Genomic DNA, 23,890 nt, shown 5'->3' with positions numbered 1-23,890 from the left:
TTATCGTGTCGGAAACGTTAAAGATTAAGTTTAAATTTGGTCAGAAATTTCTGGGTCATCACATCGAGCCTGCATGGTTATTCCTTTCCATCTTTACATGCGTGGGGCCAAGGATCATTTGAGCCGGGTACCACTGGACCACAGGTCCGTTGGTATTTCACCCTATATATACTATTATCCATTTTATCATTTTATTCAACACTTTCACATTTTATTCACAACTTTTATTCTCAACATACAAAATACCACTTTATTTATTTTATGATTCAATCAAAATGTCGTCTTCTTCGAGTTCTTCCCACGAAGATTTCACAAACTATACACTCAACCTGCTAGATGATGATGTTTCTTCTGAAGATGATGTAAATTCATGTCGGTACATACGTCGTGATCATTATGAAGCACATGATCGTTGATGAATGATTATTTTGATGACGGCTGCAAATATACTGGTGATAATTTCAAGCGACGGTTTCGAATGTAGCGACATGTTTTTCTTAGAATTATGAATGATATTCTAAGTTACTCTGCAAATCCATTGCTGTATTATTTTAGATGGTTTTATCGAAGAAAAGATTCACGTGTCATGAGGATGAGGAGTATTAGTACGCATTAAAAGATAACAGCTGCACTACATCAGCTAGCATATAGTTCTACACCGGATGCTTTGGATGAGTATTTGCAAATGTCTGAATGAGTTGGCAGGGAATCTCTACACAATTTTACAATGTGCATCATTGATTTGTATGCGATTGTCTACCTGGGAGTGCCTACGTTGCATGACATTCAAAGTATGTTAGAAGGTCATGAAATGATTCATGGTTTTCCGAGCATAATGGGTAACATCGACTGTATGCACTAGACATGGAAAAAATGTCCAGTTGGGTGGAGAGGTCAATATATGCGAGGCGGCCACAGTCATCCAACTATTATGCTTGAAGTCGTCGCCTCATATGATAATTTGATTCAGCACGTGTATTTTGGTGTGGCGGGTTTAAACAACGACTTAAATGTGTTAAACACTAGTGATTTGTTCAAATCAATGCTTAATGAAGACATGCCCGACGTCCCATATCATGTAAACGGTGTGGAGTAGAGGGTACCATTTAGTATACGGGAATTATGCAATATGGGCAGCATTTGTTAAGGAATTTTCAAGCGCCGTTGATGAAAAACGTTCTTACTTTACAAGGAAACAAGTTGCTGCTCGTAAAGATGTAGAAAGAACATTTGGGATTTTACAGGGTCGTTGGTATATTCTACAACAACCCGCAAAGGCTTACGAGGTGAATCAAATGAGACAGCTTATGTATACGTGCATCATACTACACAACATCATTTTTGAAGACAATGGTTACAACCTTTCCGAGAATGATTGGGTTTATGAGCCGGTTCTTAATTTGCAATGTACTTGGATCGAGAGGTGTGGCACTCGTCCCGGAAGAACAGGGGAGCTACGTTATAGAGAAATGTACGAAAGCTTACGATCCAATTTGGTTGAACATTTATGGTCTATTCGAGAATAAATGAAATTTTATGACTTTTATTACATTATCTAGTTTATTTTATGAATAAATGTAATTTAGTTTGTGTTATGAATTTTAATTTAGTATTTTGTTTTATTATATGAATTCATTTCAGTATAAAACAATAACTAATAATAAAAAATATTAAAAATTTAAGTATAAATATAAAAATATAAAAATGACATTGAAATGGACACTGAGGACACTTTTACCATGTCAGTTTCAGTCAATTTCGAGGTCTATTTTGGACATCGAAATAGACCTTGACAAAAGAACACGGCACGTAATGCTTTTAAGCTTCTATATTATCACAAAATTACAAGCTCCAATCGTTATAAGTATCAGATAAAATGTTTTCATAACAATAAACCTATGTCAGCCTGTACACGACCTTTGTAGCTTCTAAAATATAACTTTATTGAAATATTACTGTAGAATTCGAAGTATTTAACTGTAATAAAATTATAGTATGCGCATAAAAAATGTCTTGTACTAAACTGGAAAATCCAATTGTATCATGCAAATAGAATATATTATATTATATATATTTGTTATTGTTATTTTAGAGGGTTCTATAATATTTATGTCAGGGACAGGGACGGATCTTTGGGGTGGCAGGGGTGGGCAGTGACCCCTCCAAAAATTTGTTCTCTTAATGTAAATTTTATTTTTTTGGATCGAAAATATAAATATTTTATATAACAGCCCCTCCAAGATTTTAGAATTTTTCTTATATAAGTTATTGAAATGATTTTGGCCCTCCCACTAAAGTCGTTCAAGATCCGTCTCTGGTCAGGGATCTTTTCCTTTCTTATACTTGGAGTCTATAAAACCAAAAGGATTTCTTACATCTACAACAAGTTAATACATGTATCAAATTAAGGTATTATTTCTCTCTGGTTTCATCTCTATTACGTGGTAACAGAGCTAGAGTTTTGAAAATTGTACCATGTGAGTACAATACGACTGTTCAACCAAATCACCCATGGAGAGTGATTTTCGTGTCTCACCACCATCACCAATCGTCTCAGAATGCCTCGATTAGCGTACCCTGCGAGTGCGCAACTTTTCCGACCACCTCAAGCCACCTCATGTGCCGCCTTCTTCAGCCGTTTGTCGATCACGTGCCGGCGCGTGAGGGCACGTGAGCCACCATCTGCTGCCATTTTTTTCTGGTGATCTCGTCTGCTAATTCCGACCATACCCTTGGTGTGTGACGACCCGGAAAATTTCGACTAATTTTAAATCAAACTCTCGATACGATTTAATATTTTTGACGTGATAAGAAAAAGTCTGTTAGGTTGAGTCTCAAAAATTTTGAACTGTTTTCATATATGCAATTGACCTTCGACTATTCCCGACGATTCACGAACCACTATCTGTAAATAAATAAATATATATATTAATTTGAAATAGAAACTTATATGATTTAATTCATTTGTGTAAATAAAATAATATATAATAGTAATCTAAATATATATATATATATATATATATATATATATATATATATAACAATTTTAAATACATTAATATAACATTGTACGAATTAATGGAATTGAAAACTATAATGGTTTACAGCCGATCACTTTTACTGTTAAGGATTCCATTTTTATTAGTAGAATACTAAACCATAAAGTATGAAGTATAATATTATAGGAACGATTTATATTATTTTCTAGACCAAATAAAACCCCACTCTATCAATTATTCGGCATACTAGCTTTATACATATATATATATATATATATATATATATATATATATATATATATATATATATATATATATATATATATGTATGTATGTATGTATATAATCATCACCTACTTTGCTCAATTACTTATTATAAAACTCCAAACACGAACACATAATCACATGTAAATATATCACGGATATATATTTTTGTTTGTTATCCCCAAGTGAAATTGAGGTGGGACAGGCTGTGATGATATTTATAATATCTTTAACATATACATACATTGCATCTAGAAAATTTTCTTCTCGTTTTGGACACACACGATTACTTCTATCTATATATTGAACCCATATATTATTCTATTATCATCTTATAATTATTATCATTATATATATTCATCATATCTATGAATCATTATCCCACTTTTCAAACTTACTACTACTAGTGCGCTATTTCCTGGTTTGTCGAACATCATCATCCAAACATCAACTCTCACAAAACCAACAACCATCTACCTTTCTATTTGGGTTTTCTTTTCCTTCACAGTTAAATTTAGGAAGTATATATATTACATACATATATGTATGAGGTATATGTTTACACATCACCTTCTTCTTCGATTATCGTCACCAACACATACTACTACTATCTTCACATGCACTTCTTCTTCAACGATCATCACCACCGTATCATTTATCAATCACCTTTGAACCTGCCACCACCATCTACCATCATCATTAAACCTTTGAATCACCATCAACAACCTTCTATCACAATACCCACCACGAACACTTCACTTTTATTGCTCGTTTCATTATGTTTTTCTCTAACCATCAAAGTACCACGAGGTGAAACCAAGACCCACTTATTTTCTATCCAAGAACGAACACTATCCTAGCTATGTTTCTGTTTCAAGCTCAATCAAAAATTATTACCATTAACTGCTCGATCTTCTGCCTTTCTGTTTTTCCAACAAGCATTCCAACCCAACCCCGCTGTACTCCTACTGCTACGCGTGTACCCTTTTTCTGTTAAGACTCACAAATCAACCATCGTAATTATCACCATATTGAACCACCACCGAGAGACACCCCTAAACTGAATACCATACAATCACCACCTCTATTCTTTGTGTTCCTATCGAAAACAACCCATCACCAAACTTGCTATTCTTCTAACACCCATTTATTTTTGAAATTGCTCGAACAAGACAAATCACCAATTAGCCTAATCATCCTCGTTGATTATTGCTATTAACGAGAACAAAACCCACACCACCTTCATTACCCGACTACTATCATTAACAACCCATGCCACCACTTATCACCTTCATCAAACCATCTATTGTATGCCTACTGTTTTCGATTACCATCAAACAACTATCATCACTAGATCATCCTCACTTGCAACGATTCATCAATAGTACTATCTTTTGTTTTGTTCCTATTTAACCCGAACACCATGTGATGACCCGGGAATTTTCGACTAAATTTAAACTTAATCTTTATATGATTTCGAGACGATAAGCAAAGTGTGTAATGTTAAGTCTAGAAAATTTGGAAACGATGTTCATATACTCAATTACCCTTTTACCGCTCTCGATGATTCACGAACAATTATGTGTAGATATATATATGTATATATATATATATAATTATATAATTAATAAATTGTAATATTGATTTATGTAATTTCAAGTTAAATTATAGTTATTATATTGAAATAGTTATTATTACTCTCATTATTATTATTATTATTATTATTATTATTATTATTATTATTATTATTATTATTATTATTATTATTATTATTATTATTATTATTATTATTAGTAGTAGTAGTATTATTATTAATAATCATTATTATTAAGATGGATTAAAAAGCTAAATAAATGGTACGATATTGCTAGTCATCTAAAGCAACTTTTAATTTTATTTATTTATTTATTTATTTATTATTTTCTTTCTATAGTCTGTAATCAAAGGAATCTAAATATGTTTTCCATTCCTTTCATAAGTTGTTATCCTGTCCCTAAATCATGTCCGACAAGGAAGTGAGCAAATTTATCAAAATTAGTCAGTGTGTTAGTTTCTTTTCATTTTCTATGCACTATCCCAATTACCTTTAAACTTTATATGATTGATAAGAATACTGTGTTTAATTATCACTGCTCTTAATTGATTGTCATTCGAATCAATACTTAACTGCATTATTGTTAAAAGTTAAGATCATTTGTCCATAAATGATTGTTAATACATACACAACTGTATTATCATTAAAGTTAAGAAAGTGTTGTGATTCCATCTATCTACTTTCTCATATACAGACAAACACATACATATCAATGAGTTAAAATATAACAAACATCCCCACTTGCTTAATTATTGTGTGAGTAGAATATCTGGTGAGATTAGTTGTCTCTTGTCTCCTTTCAATCAACTAAAAGAAGAGAGTAATTTTATATACTTAGCTATAAACGCATTAAGATGCAAAAACCCATTTCCAATACCAATTATACTTCTTTCTTCCAATTCACTTGACAACCGAAACCAGAAGGGGCACGATTGTGCACACCACTCTGCAACCACCACCCTTGAAACACTACCTTAGTACGACCACCACTACAACATCACTTATAAATCACTGCAGCCTTTATTCTCTAATTGAGATCGAGAAAGCTCACCAAACCAACCTCCAAACTGCCACCATTCGTTTCCCCATCTTTTATTAGATCAAACTGATGCTTGTAAGAGAACACCAACAAAACCACCATCGGACAACCTTCTTCTACTGCTATATCTACGATGAAACACGAGTAAGTTACCTGCACATATTCAAAACAATTACTGATGCTGTTTTACTGCTGTATTGACAGCCTAGAACAACCATATCACCTTAAATCATTTTATATACAAACTAACATCTTAAAACCAACACATATATGATTATGTACATACATCACAAATTGAAAACACTACTGTTCAATCAAACCATTACCAAATTTGCAACTTTGTTGCCCTGCTACTTATCTCCTTTATTATTTCTACCACAACTTATACAGCCCTTCATCCTGTTTAATTCCTTCATTCTGTTTAGTGGATTAACACCTCGTAAATCACCACCAAACCCTGACTGTAATACGTTTCTGTTTTCAATTACAGTACTGCTGCTACACCTGCAAAACCCTCAAGCTAGAACACCTTTCGAATTCTAATGCTACGCTATAAATCAGCTCACAACACCATCAAAATTTTCACATAAATCGGACCTGGTTACAGTTTAAGAAAAGAAAACCAAATATTCCAATCTTTCGTATTCAAATCAAACAGATAGATTAAATCACAATAAGGTTGGTTGAATTGAACTTATGATGAACAAGGACGGCTAATGAACATATATATATAAATAAATATGTAATTAAATAAAAAGAACACCAAACCTCTGTTCTTGATTTCGGTTGTTACTCGATGATAACAATCAATAATAATTAGTACAGTACCTGTACCATGGTTATTGATTTCTTTCTAGTTGAACGAACCTCAACTGTTTCTTCGAATTTCTGTTAACGACGATGATTCAGACCGAATTGGACGATTGAACGATGATGACAAGTAAATCGATGATCTGTTAAACCTCGATGAATGTTATTTGATCAATTGATCGATTAAGGAATCAAAGGTCTCATGAATCGTGATTCATACCACGTTTGGCTTCTGCCTTGCTCGATCTGTTTGAGATTAGGGATAAGGATATATACAGTACCAGCTAACTCTTTTAACGGGCCATTTAATTATTTTGGATCGAATTTGGTTGGACCGAAAGTGTACTTCGGTTGGGCCGAGACTAGTGATTACTATTGGGCTTCTTTATTTAAATCATGGACTAAGAAAATGGATAACAGATAGAAACAGCTTATACATATTCGAGTCGTATCAATGATCAGAAAAACAAGATGGTTCAGCTGGCTGTGTGATCGATGGGTAATCAAGAGGTCTTGAGTTCAAGCTCGGGCATGGGCATTAATTTTTTTTTTTAAGCCTTTAAATGAAGGTAGTACTTTATTATCATTATTATTTATTATTATTACTAGTAGTATTATATTATTTTTAATTATATGTTTATTATCAATATTAACAAAAATCATTACTATTATTATTATTAAAGTATTATTATTATTACTATTATTATAAGTATCTTTATTTTTATTATCATTACTTTACCATAATTATTACTTTAACACACAAAAGATACTTATATATATATAAAAAATATATAATTATTACATATATCATAAGTATGACTAAATTACTATTTTAGTATAAACATAACATATATAAATATATATAACATTTGAAACAATAAATACATACTAATTTAAATAAGTAACATATTATGTAATTAATATCTATAAACTAGGTTAAATAACACTATGTGTTCAGTACATGTTTTAATATATATATATACATGATATAGGTTCATGAATCCGAGGCCAACCCTGCATTGTTCAATATAGTCATATGTATTTTTACTACAAAATACATTAGGTGAGTTTCATTATTCCCTTTTTAAATACTTTTGCAATATATATTTTTGGGACTGAGAATACATGCGCTGCTTTTATAAATGCTTTACGAAATAGACACAAGTGATCAAAACTACATTCTATGGTTGGATTATCAAATCGAATATCACCCTATATAGTCTGGTAATCTAAGAATTAGGGAACAGAAACCCTAGTTGACGCGAATCCTAAAGATAGATCTATCGGGCCCAACAAGCCCCATCCAAAGTACCGGATGCTTTAGTGCTTCGAAATTTATATCATGTCCGAAGGAGGATCCCGGAATGATGGGGATATTCTTATATGCATATTGTGAATGTCGGTTACCAGGTGTTCAATTCATATGAATGATATTTTTTGTCTCTATGCTTGGGACGTATGTTTATGAGAAATTGAAATATGAAATCTTGTGGTCTATTAAATTATTAAAATGATTGTTATGATAAACTAATGAACTCACCAACCTTTTGGTTGACACTTTAAAGCATGTCTATTCTCAGGTATGAAAGAAATCTTCCGCTGTGCAATTGCTCATTTTAAAGATATTATTTGGAGTCATTTATGACATATTTCAAAAGACGTTGCATTCGAGTCGTTGAGTTCATCAAGATTATTATTAAGTTAATTATAGTTAGATATTATAAGATGGTATGCATGCCGTCCATTTTTGATGTAATGAAATATTGTATTTTCAAAAACGAATGCAATGTTTGTAAAATGTATCATATAGAGGTCAAGTACCTCGCGATGTAATCAACTGTTGTGAATCGTTTATAATCGATATGGACCTCGTCCGGATGGATTAGGACGGGTCCTTTCATGCCTCATCAACATAACCAACTGCAACTTCTATAGTTTCTTTCTCTTTTCTTTCGTTCGACACAAAACCACCAGTCCACCATTACCGTTTTACTGCTACTGCAGCCTACAAAGTTTTGTTTCGAAGATGGGAGATGATGGATAATGAATTTAGATAATAAGCTATATTCTAAATGTTGAGTAAATGATTTTTCTCTAATGGTCGACACTCACAAAAAATGAGAACCCCACATGTTTATAAAAAGAAAAAAAGAAACCAAGCCACTTTTATTTTTTTTAATGATTCTGCGGTTTCGTGATTGATCTAGACGATTGAAACTTTATACCTCTTGGGCTACCCAATTCCGATTCTCATTAGGCCGTGAACAATTACTATAATTGGGCCGTAGCCTATTGTTTTACTTAATGAACCGCAATTCCTAATTGTTTTGTTGGGCTGCGCTATTGGGCCAAGATCCGGCTTAGGATTGTTGTTGGATTGCGAAGACAAATGATAATGTGGATCGTGATTTTATGTAGTTAAGAATAGGGATGAGTACGTTAATCAAGATGTTAATTAATTGGCGATAATGATTTAGATCATGAAATGAAAGGGTGGTGATGATGAAAAGTTGATGAAGATGGTATTTATAGAGAAGAAAATAGAAACAGAGTGATAAGGGTTAAATAGATTCCGGTTATTCATTAAAATAGAAAACGAAATAGCATAGATGGTTTAGGGTGAGTGTATGCAAACGAGAGGTCATGTGTTCGAGTCCCGTCTAGAGCACTTCTTTTTACTAAAAGCTTTTGAGGGTATACACATTTATTATTGTTTATCATTTATTTATTATTATTATGATTATTGTTATTATTATTGTTATTACGAAAATAACACAAACTATTATTATTATCATTAATATTAGTATTAGTATCAAGTTATTGTTATTATTATTATTATTATTATTATTATTATTATTATTATTATCATTAATATAAATATTATTATTATTATCAAAATAAGTATTTTTATTATTTTATTATTATTATTATTATTATTATTATTATTATTATTACTACTACAACTATTGTTCTCATTATTACTAATATCATTATTATTATCATTAATATTATTATTAGTATTATCATAAAAATTATCATTTTTTATTATTATTACTATTAACAAAAGTATTTTATTAAAATTATCAATTTTAAGTATTATCATTCATATTATCATTATTAACATTATTATCATTATTATTATTATTATCATTATATTTATTATTATTGTTATCCTCATTAGTAAAATTATTATTTTAACTATTATTATTATTAACATTAATTATATAGATATTACATTTAACAAATTATTGATTTTTGATATAATACCAATTATATATATATATATATATATATATATATATATATATATATATATATATATATATATATATATATATATATATATATAACTATATGTATGAATATTGATTATTTTACAAAATAACTATACATAAAATATAACTGAAGATATAAAGTATATATATGTATAAAACTACATCATTTAAAATATATATAAATATTATATAGAAGGAATTATGTGATGATATGTGTTAATATATATACATGATATAGGTTCGTGAATCCGAGGCCAACATTGCATTGTTCATTGTCGTCATATGTATTTTTACTACAAAATACAGTATTGTGAGTTTCATTACTCTCTTTTTATATATATTTTTGAGACTAAGAATACATGCGCTGATTTTATTAATGTTTTACGAAATAGACACAAGTGATCAAAAACTACATTCTATGGCTGGATTATGAATATCGAATATCACCCCTTTTTAGCTTGGTAACCTAAGAATTAGAATCGGGTATGGCCCTAATTCACGCGAATCCTAAAGATAGATCTATGGATCTCGACAAGTCCCATCCGGGTACGGATGCTTTAGTACTTTGAGATTATTATTATTATACAGACGAGAGGTTTTGTTTGGGGATATTCTATTCATTAAAGTTAAGTCGGTTATCAAGTGTTCACCATATGAATGATTTTTAATTCGCGGGTTACGCGTGTTATTTTGTACTCGGGTTACGGGTACAATTAAATTATGAAATCTTGTGGTCTATTAAAATGATGGAAATGAATATTTATGATAAACTAATTAACTCACCAACCTTTTTGTTGACACTTGAAAGCATGTTTATTCTCAGGTATGAAAGAAATCTTTCGTTGTACATTTGCTCATTTTAGAGATATTACTTGGAGTCATTCATGACATATTTCAAAAGACGTTGCATTCGAGTCGTTGAGTTCATCAAGATTATTATTAAGTCAATTATAGTGGATATATTATGAAATGGTATGCATGCCGTCAACTTTCGATGAAATGGAAGTTTGTCTTTTAAAAACGAATGCAATGTTTGTAAAATGTATCATATAGAGGTCAAGTGTGATGACCCGGGAATTTCCGACCAAATTTAAACTTTAATCTTTATATATTTCTGACACGATAAGCAAAATCTGTAATATTGAGTCTCGAAAGTCTTGAAATCTATATTCATGTAATCAATTACCCTTTGACTATGCCGACGATTCACGAACATTTATGTGTATATAGATATGCGTATATAATATATACTTATTAAGTGAAAACCTTAACAAAGTATTAGATGCATAATACTTTACATGAAGGTATTTTGTTTCAATATAAGTTTATTATAGTTATCGATGAGATTAAAAGATAATATCAAATGACTGATTTATCAGATACATTGTATGATTACGAATCTCTGTTGAGAGGTCCACTTTGATTTAGGAAATCTTTCCATTTTAACAATATTCGGAAAATGGTAAAGAGAATTACAAGTAAGAACAAATATGTCAATTAACGATAACTGGACGAAGGCTAGTAGAGATTCCTGCTTGACTTTCAATTCAATGATGGCCACATGTCTTTGATAAGATAATTATTTAGTTTCATATTATGGAAAACGATTATGATATAGGTAACCTATTTAACATATCATTATTATTAATATATTCTTATTATTTTGTTTATATGTAAATAATATATGCATATATCTCGATGACCTATGAACTCCTATACACATATATATAGTGAGTGATTATATATTTAATTGTTTAAACTGGTACTACGAATCATCACAAGCTAAAAATTATTGAAACCCGTGATATACCATTAACCTATCTAATATTTCTATTTTATATCAACATCACATTTTAAAAATTTTGTTAATATAATATATTTCTGCTTTTCCACCGTTGGAATTATACCACACAATTGGAACACGTAAATCAATCTATGACTTCTAAAGTAGATTACAGTGTTAAAATTTGATATAATGAATTGATAGTTCTTGTCTTTTTTCTTCTTTTGCTTTTTCTCACAAGCATCACATTCATTCGGTTACACATCTATATCCTTTGTATTAGTATAAAACATTATAATTAAAACAATACACCTACTTGCTCAATCAGCTATGTCACTCTATCTATTTCCTTTTCGATTAGGAATTCAAACAACCACTTCAGAACCCTACATCCACTACATAACAAATCTCCAAAAACTTTCACTGTGTCTAATTGAATTATTTGTGAGATTTCTATTTCAAATTTTCACTTTCAGTTGCATATCACTGTCATCTACGTCTATCTATAATCTATAATATATTTACAAGGAATAAGATACATACATATAACTTAGATTACAGAATGGAAAATTAACCATCTTCATCGTGATCAAAACAAACCCCCATTAATCCCTAACTCTTAAAACCGCCACTTTACACAACCCAGCATCACCATCATCATAAAACCGACACCCTGGTACCATACTATGGCTGCAAAAGATCGAAGACTACTGCAGCCCACAACCGAATCAACACCTTTTATTTCTGTTTCATAGTTGCATCTGCAAACACCATCAACTAAACCACCACCACACCCGTTAAATATTGCTACGATGGTTTCCTTGTTCCCACAACTACAAACAACCGCCTTAACTTCACCATGGAGAGTAGCTGCTGCAGAATTCTTCTGACTCTAGTTGATCACCTCTTACAAACCACTTCATCACCATCATCGTACCATCATTAGAACCATTGAAAGGAGTTTTCCTACTACTCGAGAACACTGGGTATACTTTCTTTCTTGTTTCGTTTGAAGACCAACATCACTATCACACAAACTTTCAAAACATGATTATCATAACCATATATTGTTCTTCTTCTTCTTCTTTGACCCAAACCATCAACACCATTACAGACTCGATTCAAATTGTTGCTGCTATGCAATTGTTAACACCATTGATTGATTGTTACTGCCATACTTTCCTGCTTGTCTTCTGTCTAAACAAAACACAAACCAAAACATGCCAACTGCCACTGCAAATTTTATGGGATTCTGCAGCTTATATAACTGCTGCTTATGATTCTAGTTCAACACAAAAGCACCACCACAACCATCTGTTTCTATTTCTGTTATATCCAAAAATCATTAACCCTAAACAACAACAACCCTTGTAACTAACACCTAATTCTGTTTCTGACTTTTGCTTGATCTTGTTATACCTACAATAAAATCCAACCATGAACCAAGTTACTGAATAAGTCCATTTATACTACTCGTTATTGCTATATCTATTGTGTCTTCTATCACTAAACTACCCTTTAATAATTATGGACTACATTTTCCTGTATCTTTTTCGATTACAAAACAAGAACCCTTAAACCACCACAAAATATACAAATATATTTATTGAAAATAAAGTGTAAAAGGAACCTGCGTTTTTCCTTGTTCTGTTTGCAACCCAAAACACCACATGAACCTGCTGCTGTTACATTGTATTTCTGTTTTGCTGCTATCGCTGTTTGCTTGTTTATACTCAATCAAATCCGAGACCAAACAACATCAAACTCACCAAGAACATCATAAATTAATACTTTTGTTCGAATATATACGTATACAGAAAAATAACGAGGGGTTTAATGAAATTAATAGAATTATCATTGAATCGATTGTACCTGAAACAATCGATTTATCTTTACCTGATCGAATGATAAAGGATGATGAGTAGCGATGAAGAAGAAGACTGATGATGAGGAATTGATGACCTGCAAATCATCGATGGATGCTGCTTGATTAATCTGTTAAAGATGATGATGATTGTTGATAGATTGGGCGACGATGATATCATCTTTCTGCATGTTTGCTACTGCTATACTCGATCTCTTTTACTTGGGAAACCCTAATAGAACACTAGGTCGACTACTCCCTCTTTTATTCGTTTGGGCCGAATTAATAGGGTTGGGCCGAGATCAAATTTTGTGTTCCTGGTGGGCTGAAACAAGGACGATACATAAGGGTGATATAGAATAATTCGTGAATTATTACTCAAATGAATAAGCAGCTCAATGGTTTGGCAAAGTGTTTGTTATTCGAGAGATCGGGGGTTCGAGTCTCGTTTGAGGCTATTCTTTTTGGGGAAAGCTTAAGGTAGTTTCATTAATGATTATTATTATTATTATTATTATTATTATTATTATTATTATTATTATTATTATTATTATTATTATTATTGTTATTATTATTATTCATTTATTATAAATGTTACAAGTATTAAAACTATTTGTATGGTTATGATTTTTACTAATATGTATTATTATTATTGTTAATATGAGTAGGAGTATCATTAGTATTATCATTACCATTATCATTATTATTATTACTATAATGATTATTATTATTATTACTATGATTATTATTACTATGGTTATCTTTAGTATTATAGTAATTATTAATAATATCATAATTACAAATTTTATGTGTATTGCTAATGTTATTATTATTATCATTATTGTAGATATTATTATTATCAGTATTTGTATTATTAGCAATACCATTATTACCAGAAATAATATTATTTTCAAACTTATCGTTATTATTAAGACTAATAGAATCATTAAAAATAACATCTTTACTATCATTATTATTATTAAACTTATTATCATTATTATCATTATAAAAAAAATTATTATTTTGTTATCACTAAAACTAACTATATTATCATAAAAAGATACTTTTATATAAACATACAATACGTTATATTTTTATTAACTAAAAATATATTAGCTAAGCTATATCAATTAATATATAAATATATACTAAACCTTAATATATAGTTTTTATTATTAATGATAGATAATAGTTATATAAAACATATAAACTAAATATATTAAATTTATCTAAATAACATATTGTACAACAAGTATATTATTAATAACAAAAATATATATATAATTGATCAATTTCGATTACGTGTATTAATATATCCACAAATGATATAGGTTCGTGAATCCGAGGCCAACTCTACCTTTGTTCATTATCGTTATATGTATTTTTACTACAAAATACATTAGGTGAGTTTCATTTGCTCCCTTTTTAAATGCTTTCGCAATATATATTTTTGGGACTGAGAATACATTCGCTGTTCTTATAACTGTTTTACGAAATAGACACAAGTAATTGAAACTACATTATATGGTTGAATGATCGAACTCGAATATGCCCTTTTTATTAAGTCTGGTAATCTAAGAATTAGGGAACAGACACCCTAATTGACGCGAACTCTAAAGATAGATCTATCGGGCCCAACAAGCCCCATCCAAAGTACCGGATGCTTTAGTACTTCGAAATTTATATCATGTCCGAAGGAGGATCCCGGAATGATGGGGATATTCTTATATGTATGTTGTGAATGTCGGTTACCAGGTGTTCAATCCATATGAATGATATTTTTGTCTCTATGCATGGGACGTATATTTATGAAAAACGGGAATATGAATTCTTGTGGTCTATTAAAATTATGAAATGATTATTTATGTTAAACTAATGAACTCACCAACCTTTTGGTTGACACTTGAAAGCATGTTTATTCTCAGGTATGAAAGAAATCTTCCGCTGTGCATTTGCTCATTTTAAAGATATTACTTGGAGTCATTCATGACATATTTCAAAAGACATTGCATTCGAGTCGTTGAATCCATCAAGATTATTATTAAGTCAATTATAGTTAGATATTATAAAATGATATGCATGACGTCCACTTTCGATGTAATGAAATATTGTCTTTTCAAAAACGAATGCAATGTTTGTAAAATGTATCATATAGAGATCAAGTACCTCGCGATGAAATCAACTGTTGTGATTCATTTATAATCGATATGGACTTCGTCTGGGTGGATTAAGATGGATCCTTTCATCAAGTACCTCCCGATGTAACCAAATGTAATGTATTCGTCCAGATGGATTAGGACGGGTCATGAAAGTTGGTATCAGAGCGGTGGTCTTAGCGAACCAGGTCTTGCATTAGTGTGTCTAACTGATAGTTGTTTAGATGCATTAGTGGGTCTGGACTTCGACCGTGTCTGCATGTCAAAAGTTTTGCTTATCATTTAGTGTCGAAAATTATTTGCTCATCATCCTTAAAGTCTAGACACGTCTTACTGCCTATATTGCATCGATAGTGTATAGATAAATTCATATATTAGCGTATCTGTTATTGTTACCTTTGTCTGACAGCTTCTACAGATTCCTCCGTAGCTTATGGGATTTTAGTATTATATATGCATATATAAATTATGTATTGCAGGGTACTAATCTACATCATATAATCTATTTCTTATCGAAAATCCTTCATCTGATCGTACAAGATGAATCCCTCAATCAGTTTAAATTCCTAGGATTCCGACAGCTATTCCGATATGGAGTTTCACCTAAGCTCCGAAAGCAGTGTCATCAGAATGAATCAACCAATCATCCATCCCCAATTCATCTGATGGGTTCGTAGTCGACTTAACCAATGGAGACGAGAAGAAGGCGATCCTTTACACCCACCAACCTGCACTCTTGGCGAAGAACCTGAAGCACTTACTGGCGAACCCATTTGAAACACCATTTTCACACTCATTTTCCGAATATCTCGCCACGATTATATTTTATCTAAAATTCTAGATCTTATTCATCCGCTCGTCCGAACCGACAATCATCCCGGAATAATGGAAGAAGTCAACGAGCTTCACGCTCGAGTAATCAATTTAGAAAAACATGGTGCAAAACTTACCAGCTTCAACAACAGCACCGGCAACACCAGTACCACCAACAACAGCATCCGCAGCACAAGCCTCAACACTACACGCCTCAAATTCACAGTCTGTACCTCCAGCATAATCATCATACTACATGATGTCCTACCTCGATTATCTTCATTCTACATGATGTTCTACATCATTTATCTTCGTTCGACATGGCGATTATGTAATCTCTAATGTTTTAGAGATTATATATTCTTGTTCTAACGGTAAATCAAATGAGTTTAATATCATTTTGACTAATTAAATCCATGATTACATCTGAAGAAAATATATATGTATATATGTTTTCATAAAGATTATAATTAAAAATTCTTTTGTACAAACTGTTAATGGTGAAAATATTTTAACGGGTAGGTAATACCCGAGGAATATTTAGATTTCACATTAATAAGTTATATTGTACATTCTTCGAATTTGATTCAAAGGTCATCTACTATCCTACTTACATCCACCGATATACGTATCCGTTCACCACAGAATAACCAATTTAATTCAATTTCATATTTGGATTTTGACCTATCAGAATCCAACAAGTGGCATAATGAAGAAAACATTGGACAAAATAAAATTTGTTAGAAACAAACAAATTAACTATGAAAAATTTTGTTAAGAATAAACGTTAACTGTTCCTAGCTAACTGTTCCTAGCTAACTGATTTCATTTTATTTATCGCAATTTATTTATCGCAATTTATATTCTCGCAATTTTATTTATCGTCATTTAATTTCTGTTATTTATTTTATGCACTTTAAATATCAGGACACGTATACAATGTTTTGACATATCATATCGACGCATCTATATATATTATTTGGAATCACCATAGACACTCTATATGCAGTAATGATCGAGTTCTCTATACAGGGTTGAGGTTGATTCTATAATAATATATATACTTTGAGTTGTGATCGAGTCTAAGACATGTACACGGGTCACGATACACATTAATTAATTCGAATATTGTATATTAAACTATATATGAATTATTGGACTGTTAACTGTGGACTATCGACTGTGGACTAATAACATTGGACAATTAAAATGAATTAAAATATTGATTATAACATATGAAACTAAACATTTCTTCAACTTTGCCACTTGATTTCATCTTAAACCTCATTTATATCTTGACGATTACAATCTGCATTTGAACCTTTCATGATTCTTGAAAACACCTCAATCGAGAGGATGAACCAACCGCAGTTCATCCACGAAAAGAAAGATTTATGCATATAGTTATGCACATGAAAAACTCTCAGAACCTGTGTAAATGTTTAACACGTATCTGTGCTAGCTCCTTTGGCATTGTTATTTCCAAAAATAACAATGCAATTTCTTTTCAAATTAGCCAATTTTGTCACAGCTCCAACAAATCAACTTCAGCGTTTCATTCGAATAAACCTTATTATAAAGATTACACCTTCATCATCGTTACCGAAGAACCGTTTATATTCCACCACATTAGCAATAAACTTATCAGCAACTTCACTACTTATTGACTTAAGTCTCTCCGAAGAACCATATTATATTTGTTCATTAAAACCCTATCGTATACTCATCCGCATCTTATAACGAGAATTGCCATACCAATTACCGAGAATCAACAATCAGTATTTCGAATCTCGCAGCGTTCCTACGTTAATAGTTATGTATCTATATATAACTTCTATATTCTGGATTTACGAACTTAAATTCTGAATTTCTGAAAAACGCTCTAGCCTATGAATCAGTTTTCTGAGTTCTGAAAAAAAAAAGCTGATGAAGCAGCGCAAACTGAAGACTATTTAAACAGTCAAAAGTTTGATGATAAAGAATGAAGTGTTGAAAAAGCTCAAAGATTTGATACTGAAAAAGAATTGAGCAAATCATGAAGGAGACTCTGAACAAATCACAAGGACTAAACTTGTACATAAAGAATCCTGATGATTCTGTATCTGATGAAATCTTTAGCGAACAGCTTGCTTCTGAATCTAAACCCTTACGGATAAATCTTCTTCATCATCCTTCGATATTAGAAATTCTAAGATATCATCGTATCTTTCATTATAAATATCCTCGATATTTCTAAAGATATTTTCATAACTAATCTTATCTGAAATCATTTATCTCTTTGCGCTATCAGTGTTACATCATATAAGAAACTGTTAGTTTCTATATTTTGTAAACTTTTGAGTTTAAACTATGAATGTTTTTGAAGTAGTGTTGAGAACTGAAGCATGAGTTAGTATAATATAATGACACTTGATCAACGTGATTATATTACAGTAAGTCATGCTGAGTTTCTAATGAAACATAATGATTCATAGACCATAACGTCATCATGTGCCATTTACACGACTCTTACATTCTACCTAATCTCTAAACATATCAAGAACATATTTTTCTTGATAGTTCTATCTTTTCTTTTAAATGCTGGTAATTTAACCAACCAAGATCGTGCTATTATAATCTCTCTTAGAACATTAGTCATGTTCATTTGAAACTCCATACCTATGAATTCTGGACCATTATTCGCTTGACTTAAAGTCTGAAAGAGAAAAACAAAAGGATAGAACTTCAAAATATAAAGGAAACGAAGAGGGTGGATTTATAGTGAAATATCCGACATAGCAATCGAAATAGATTATCACATTTAACCAAAGAGGATCCTATCTTCCTTGATTACCGAAGAATCAAATCTTATATAGATTTTGAAGATTTTCTTTAAATCCCTTGAATTTCGGAATTCAACAAAGACAACGTCAAAAGTTAAGACTCACCTTATTTTCTAAATTCAACAGTAACTATGTCAAAAGTTACATCTCTATCTCAATCTTTTGTGATAGCTTCACTCGTACGCTTCGAGTAATTAAATTATTTTATCAATATTACTCAATAATGATGAAACTCTATTTATCAACTAATATTCGTCATGAAACATACTTATTGCCAACTATGGCAATCTCTATCAAATTTTGAGGACGAAATTTCTTTAACAGGTAGGTACTGTGACGACCCGGAAAATTTCGACTAATTTTAAATCAAACTCTCGATACGATTTAATATTTTTGACGTGATAAGAAAAGTCTGTTAGGTTGAGTCTCAAAAATTTTGAACTGTTTTCATATATGCAATTGAACTTCGACTATTCCCGACGATTCACGAACCACTATCTGTAAATAAATAAATATATATATTAATTTGAAATAGAAACTTATATGATTTAATTCATTTGTGTAAATAAAATAATATATAATAGTAATATAAATATATATATATATATATATAACAATTTGAAATACATTAATATAACATTGTACGAATTAATGGAATTGAAAACTATAATGGTTTACAGCCGATCACTTTTACTGTTAAGGATTCTTTTTTTATTAGTAGAATACTAAACCATAAAGTATGAAGTATAATATTATACGAACGATTTATATTATTTTCTAGACCAAATAAAACCCCACTCTATCAATTATTCGGCATACTAGCTTTATATATATATATATATATATATATATATATATATATATATATATATATATATATATATATATAATCATCACCTACTTTGCTCAATTACTTATTATAAAACTCCAAACACGAACACATAATCACATGTAAATATATCACGGATATATATTTTTGTTTGTTATCCCCAAGTGAAATTGAGGTAGGGCAGGCTGTGATGATATTATAATATCTTTAACATATACATACACTGCATCTAGAAAATTTTCTTCTCGTTTTGGACACACACGATTACTTCTATCTATATATTGAACCCATATATTATTCTATTATCATCTTATAATTATTATCATTATATATTCATCATATCTATGAATCATTATCCCACTTTTCATACTTACTACTACTAGTGCGCTATTTCCTGGTTTGTCGAACATCATCATCCAAACATCAACTCTCACAAAACCAACAACCATCTACCTTTCTATTTGGGTTTTCTTTTCCTTCACAGTTAAATTTAGGAAATATATATTATATACATATATGTATGAGGTATATGTTTACACATCACCTTCTTCTTCGATTATCATCCCCAACACATACTACTACTATCTTCACATGCACTTCTTCTTCAACGATCATCACCACCGTATCATTTATCAATCACCTTTAAACCTGCCACCACCATCTACCATCATCATTAAACCTTTGAATCACCATCAACAACCTTCTATCACAATACCCACCACGAACACTTCACTTTTATTGCTCGTTTCATTATGTTATTCTCTAACCATCAAAGTACCACGAGGTGAAACCAAGACCCACTTATTTTCTGTCCAAGAACGAACACTATCCTAGCTATGTTTCTGTTTTAAGCTCAATCAAAAATTATTACCATTAACTGCTCGATCTTCTGCCTTTCTGTTTTTCCAACAAGCATTCCAACCCAAACCCGCTGTACTCCTACTGCTACGCGTGTACCCTTTTTCTGTTAAGACTCACAAATCAACCATCGTAATTATCACCATAATGAACCACCTTCGAGAGACACCCCTAAACCAAATACCATACAATCACCACCTCTATTCTTTGTGTTCCTATAGAAAATAACCCATCACCAAACTTGCTATTCTTCTAACACCCATTTATTTTTGAAACTGCTCGAACAAGACAAATCACCAATTAGCCTAATCATCCTCATTGATTATTGCTATTAACGAGAACAAAACCCACACCACCTTCATTACCCGACTACTATCATTAACAACCCATGCCACCACTTATCACCTTCATCAAACCATCTATTGTATGCCTACTGTTTTTGATTACCATCAAACAACTATCATCACTAGATCATCGTTGTGAAGACCCATCCTAATCCATCCGGACAAAGTCCATATTGATTATAAACGATTCACAATAGTTGATTACATCGCGAGGTATTTGACCTCTATATGATACATTTTACAAACATTGCATTCGTTTTTGAAAAGACAAACTTTCATTACAACGAAAGTTGACGGCATACATACCATTTTATAATATATCTAACTATAACTGATTTAATTATAATCTTGATGATCTCAACGACTCGAATGCAACATCTTTTGAAATATGTCATGAATAACTCCAAGTAATATCTTTAAAATGAACAATTACACAGCGGAAGATTTTTTTCGTACCTGAGAATAAACATGCTTTCAAGTGTCAACCAAAAGGTTGGTGAGTTCATTAGTTTAACATAAATAATCATTTCATAATTTTAATAGACCACAAGATTTCATATTTCCATTTCTCATAAACATACGTCCCATGCATAGAGACAAAAAATATCATTCATATGGATTGAACACCTGGTAACCGACATTCACAATATACATAATAAGAATATCCCCATCATTCTGGGATCCTCCTTCGGACATGATATAAATTTCAAAGTACTAAAGCATCCGATACTTTGGATGGGGCTTGTTGGGCCCGATAGATCTACCTTTAGAGTTTGCGTCAATTAGGGTGTCTGTTCCCTAATTCTTAGATTACCAGACTTAATAAAAAGGGGCATATTCGATTTCGATCATTCAACCATATAATGTAGTTTCGATTACTTGTGTCTATTTCGTAAAACATTTATAAAAACACATGCATTCTCAGTCCCAAAAATATATATTGCAAAAGCATTTAAAAAGGGAGTAATGAAACTCACATAATGTATTTTGTAGTAAAAATACATATGACGACATTAAACAATTGTAGGGTTGGCCTCGGATTCACGAACCTATATCATTTGTATATATATTAAAACAAATACTTGTAATCGAACAAATATATATTATTATTAGTGATTTAATTGTTATTTTAATTAGGTTTTTCATTAATAACCTTATTAATTATATTTATTAATATTTATTATAAAAGTATTAATATATTTATGTTATGTGTAGTAAATATAGTGTTATATAACTAATAGTTATTTGATAAAATAATATTGATAATAATATTAAATAAAAGTTGTTTTATTTTACAATAATAATAATAATAGTTATTACGATAATAATATTGATAATATAAAAATAATAATATTAATGTCAAAATAATAATAATGATAATAAAATTTTTATTAATAATGATTAATGATAACACTTTATTTATGTCACATCTTAATTATAGTTTGCATTATAATCTTTAATAAATTCTTAACCAAATAATAATAATAATCGTAGTAATAATAATAATACAAATATTAAAAATAACATAAGTACTACCTTAATGAAAGGAGCTATAAAAAGAATAAACACCCCGGTCCGGATTCGAACCCGCGACCTCTCGCTTTTAAACACCCACACCCTCCTAACCGTTGAACCATTAGTTCATTTCTGTAATAAATCGCTCGCTTATATATTTAACACATACGAAACTGGTACCATCTTCCTCATCACATCATCATCTTCGCATCACCTAAACATCATCAATCTACTTGATCGTTTGAAAATCTGTGATCAATAATTCGTTCTCCAATTATGATCATCATCCTTTGATGATCATACTATCATCATTGATTGCGGAAAAAAAAATAAATTTGAAATAGAAAGTAGTCTCCTCCACTTTTACGTCCCCCAATTTAAGAAATAAAAAAAAAACGTCCCACTTACAAGAGTGGTTATGAATGTCGGCACCTTTTTCTTATGGGTGGGACTAGTTTTGTTTAAAAAAAATTAAACCACATCTTTTGCAAATCCTGGATACCCATGTATTTAGCATGCTCCAATTATTATATTTCTTATCAACTTTATTACTTCAAATACTTTGCTATATAACCACCTACGTCCTTTTTTTTTTTTTTTTTTTGGCATCCTTTCATTACTTCACGAACAAAAAACGTCCATATAGCAGTATAAACTAATTTGGTATTTGGTTTGGTGATGAACTATGACGAGGGTGATGGTGAATTGGGTTTGGTTATGATGGTTCAAGAAAGAAAATGGTGATGGTGATTATTTCATGGTGAAGGTGACGATTGGTTAAAACCTCAAGAGGGTGGTGGTAGAGGTTTGATAGTTGGTGTTTGTTCATGGAACAGGAAGCGAGAAAACAAAAGAGAATGAAGAAATATCAAGGTGGTCGTAAATGTTTGTAGTGTTCAAAAGGTGGAGGTCGTTGAACAGAAAC

At 30.9% G+C, this 23,890-nt stretch overlaps 1 protein-coding gene across 1 annotated transcript; it reads left to right on the top strand.

Annotated features, from left to right (window-relative positions):
- Positions 1-275: 275 nt before the first annotated feature.
- LOC139900483 (uncharacterized) lies at positions 276-1,526 on the top strand. The gene is made up of 3 exons (XM_071883252.1): positions 276-376; positions 706-851; positions 1,138-1,526. Exons 1-3 carry the CDS (start codon positions 276-278, stop codon positions 1,524-1,526), a joined length of 636 nt encoding a protein of 211 aa, XP_071739353.1.
- Positions 1,527-23,890: the final 22,364 nt, after the last annotated feature.

The sequence above is a fragment of the Rutidosis leptorrhynchoides genome, chromosome 3 (assembly GCF_046630445.1).
Source record: "Rutidosis leptorrhynchoides isolate AG116_Rl617_1_P2 chromosome 3, CSIRO_AGI_Rlap_v1, whole genome shotgun sequence".
Taxonomy (NCBI): domain Eukaryota; kingdom Viridiplantae; phylum Streptophyta; class Magnoliopsida; order Asterales; family Asteraceae; genus Rutidosis; species Rutidosis leptorrhynchoides.
The sequence above is the reverse complement of the archived record's forward strand: the minus strand, read 5'-3'. Positions and strand labels throughout refer to the sequence as shown.

Coding starts and splice junctions, on each gene's coding strand:
- LOC139900483 (XM_071883252.1), top strand. CDS start 276: ATGTCGTCTTCTTCGAGTTCTTCCCACGAAGATTTCACAAACTATACA. Junction 377..705: donor GATGATGTAAATTCATGTCG/GTACATACGTCG, acceptor ATGAGTTGGCAG/GGAATCTCTACACAATTTTA. Junction 852..1,137: donor CATAATGGGTAACATCGACT/GTATGCACTAGA, acceptor CAATATGGGCAG/CATTTGTTAAGGAATTTTCA.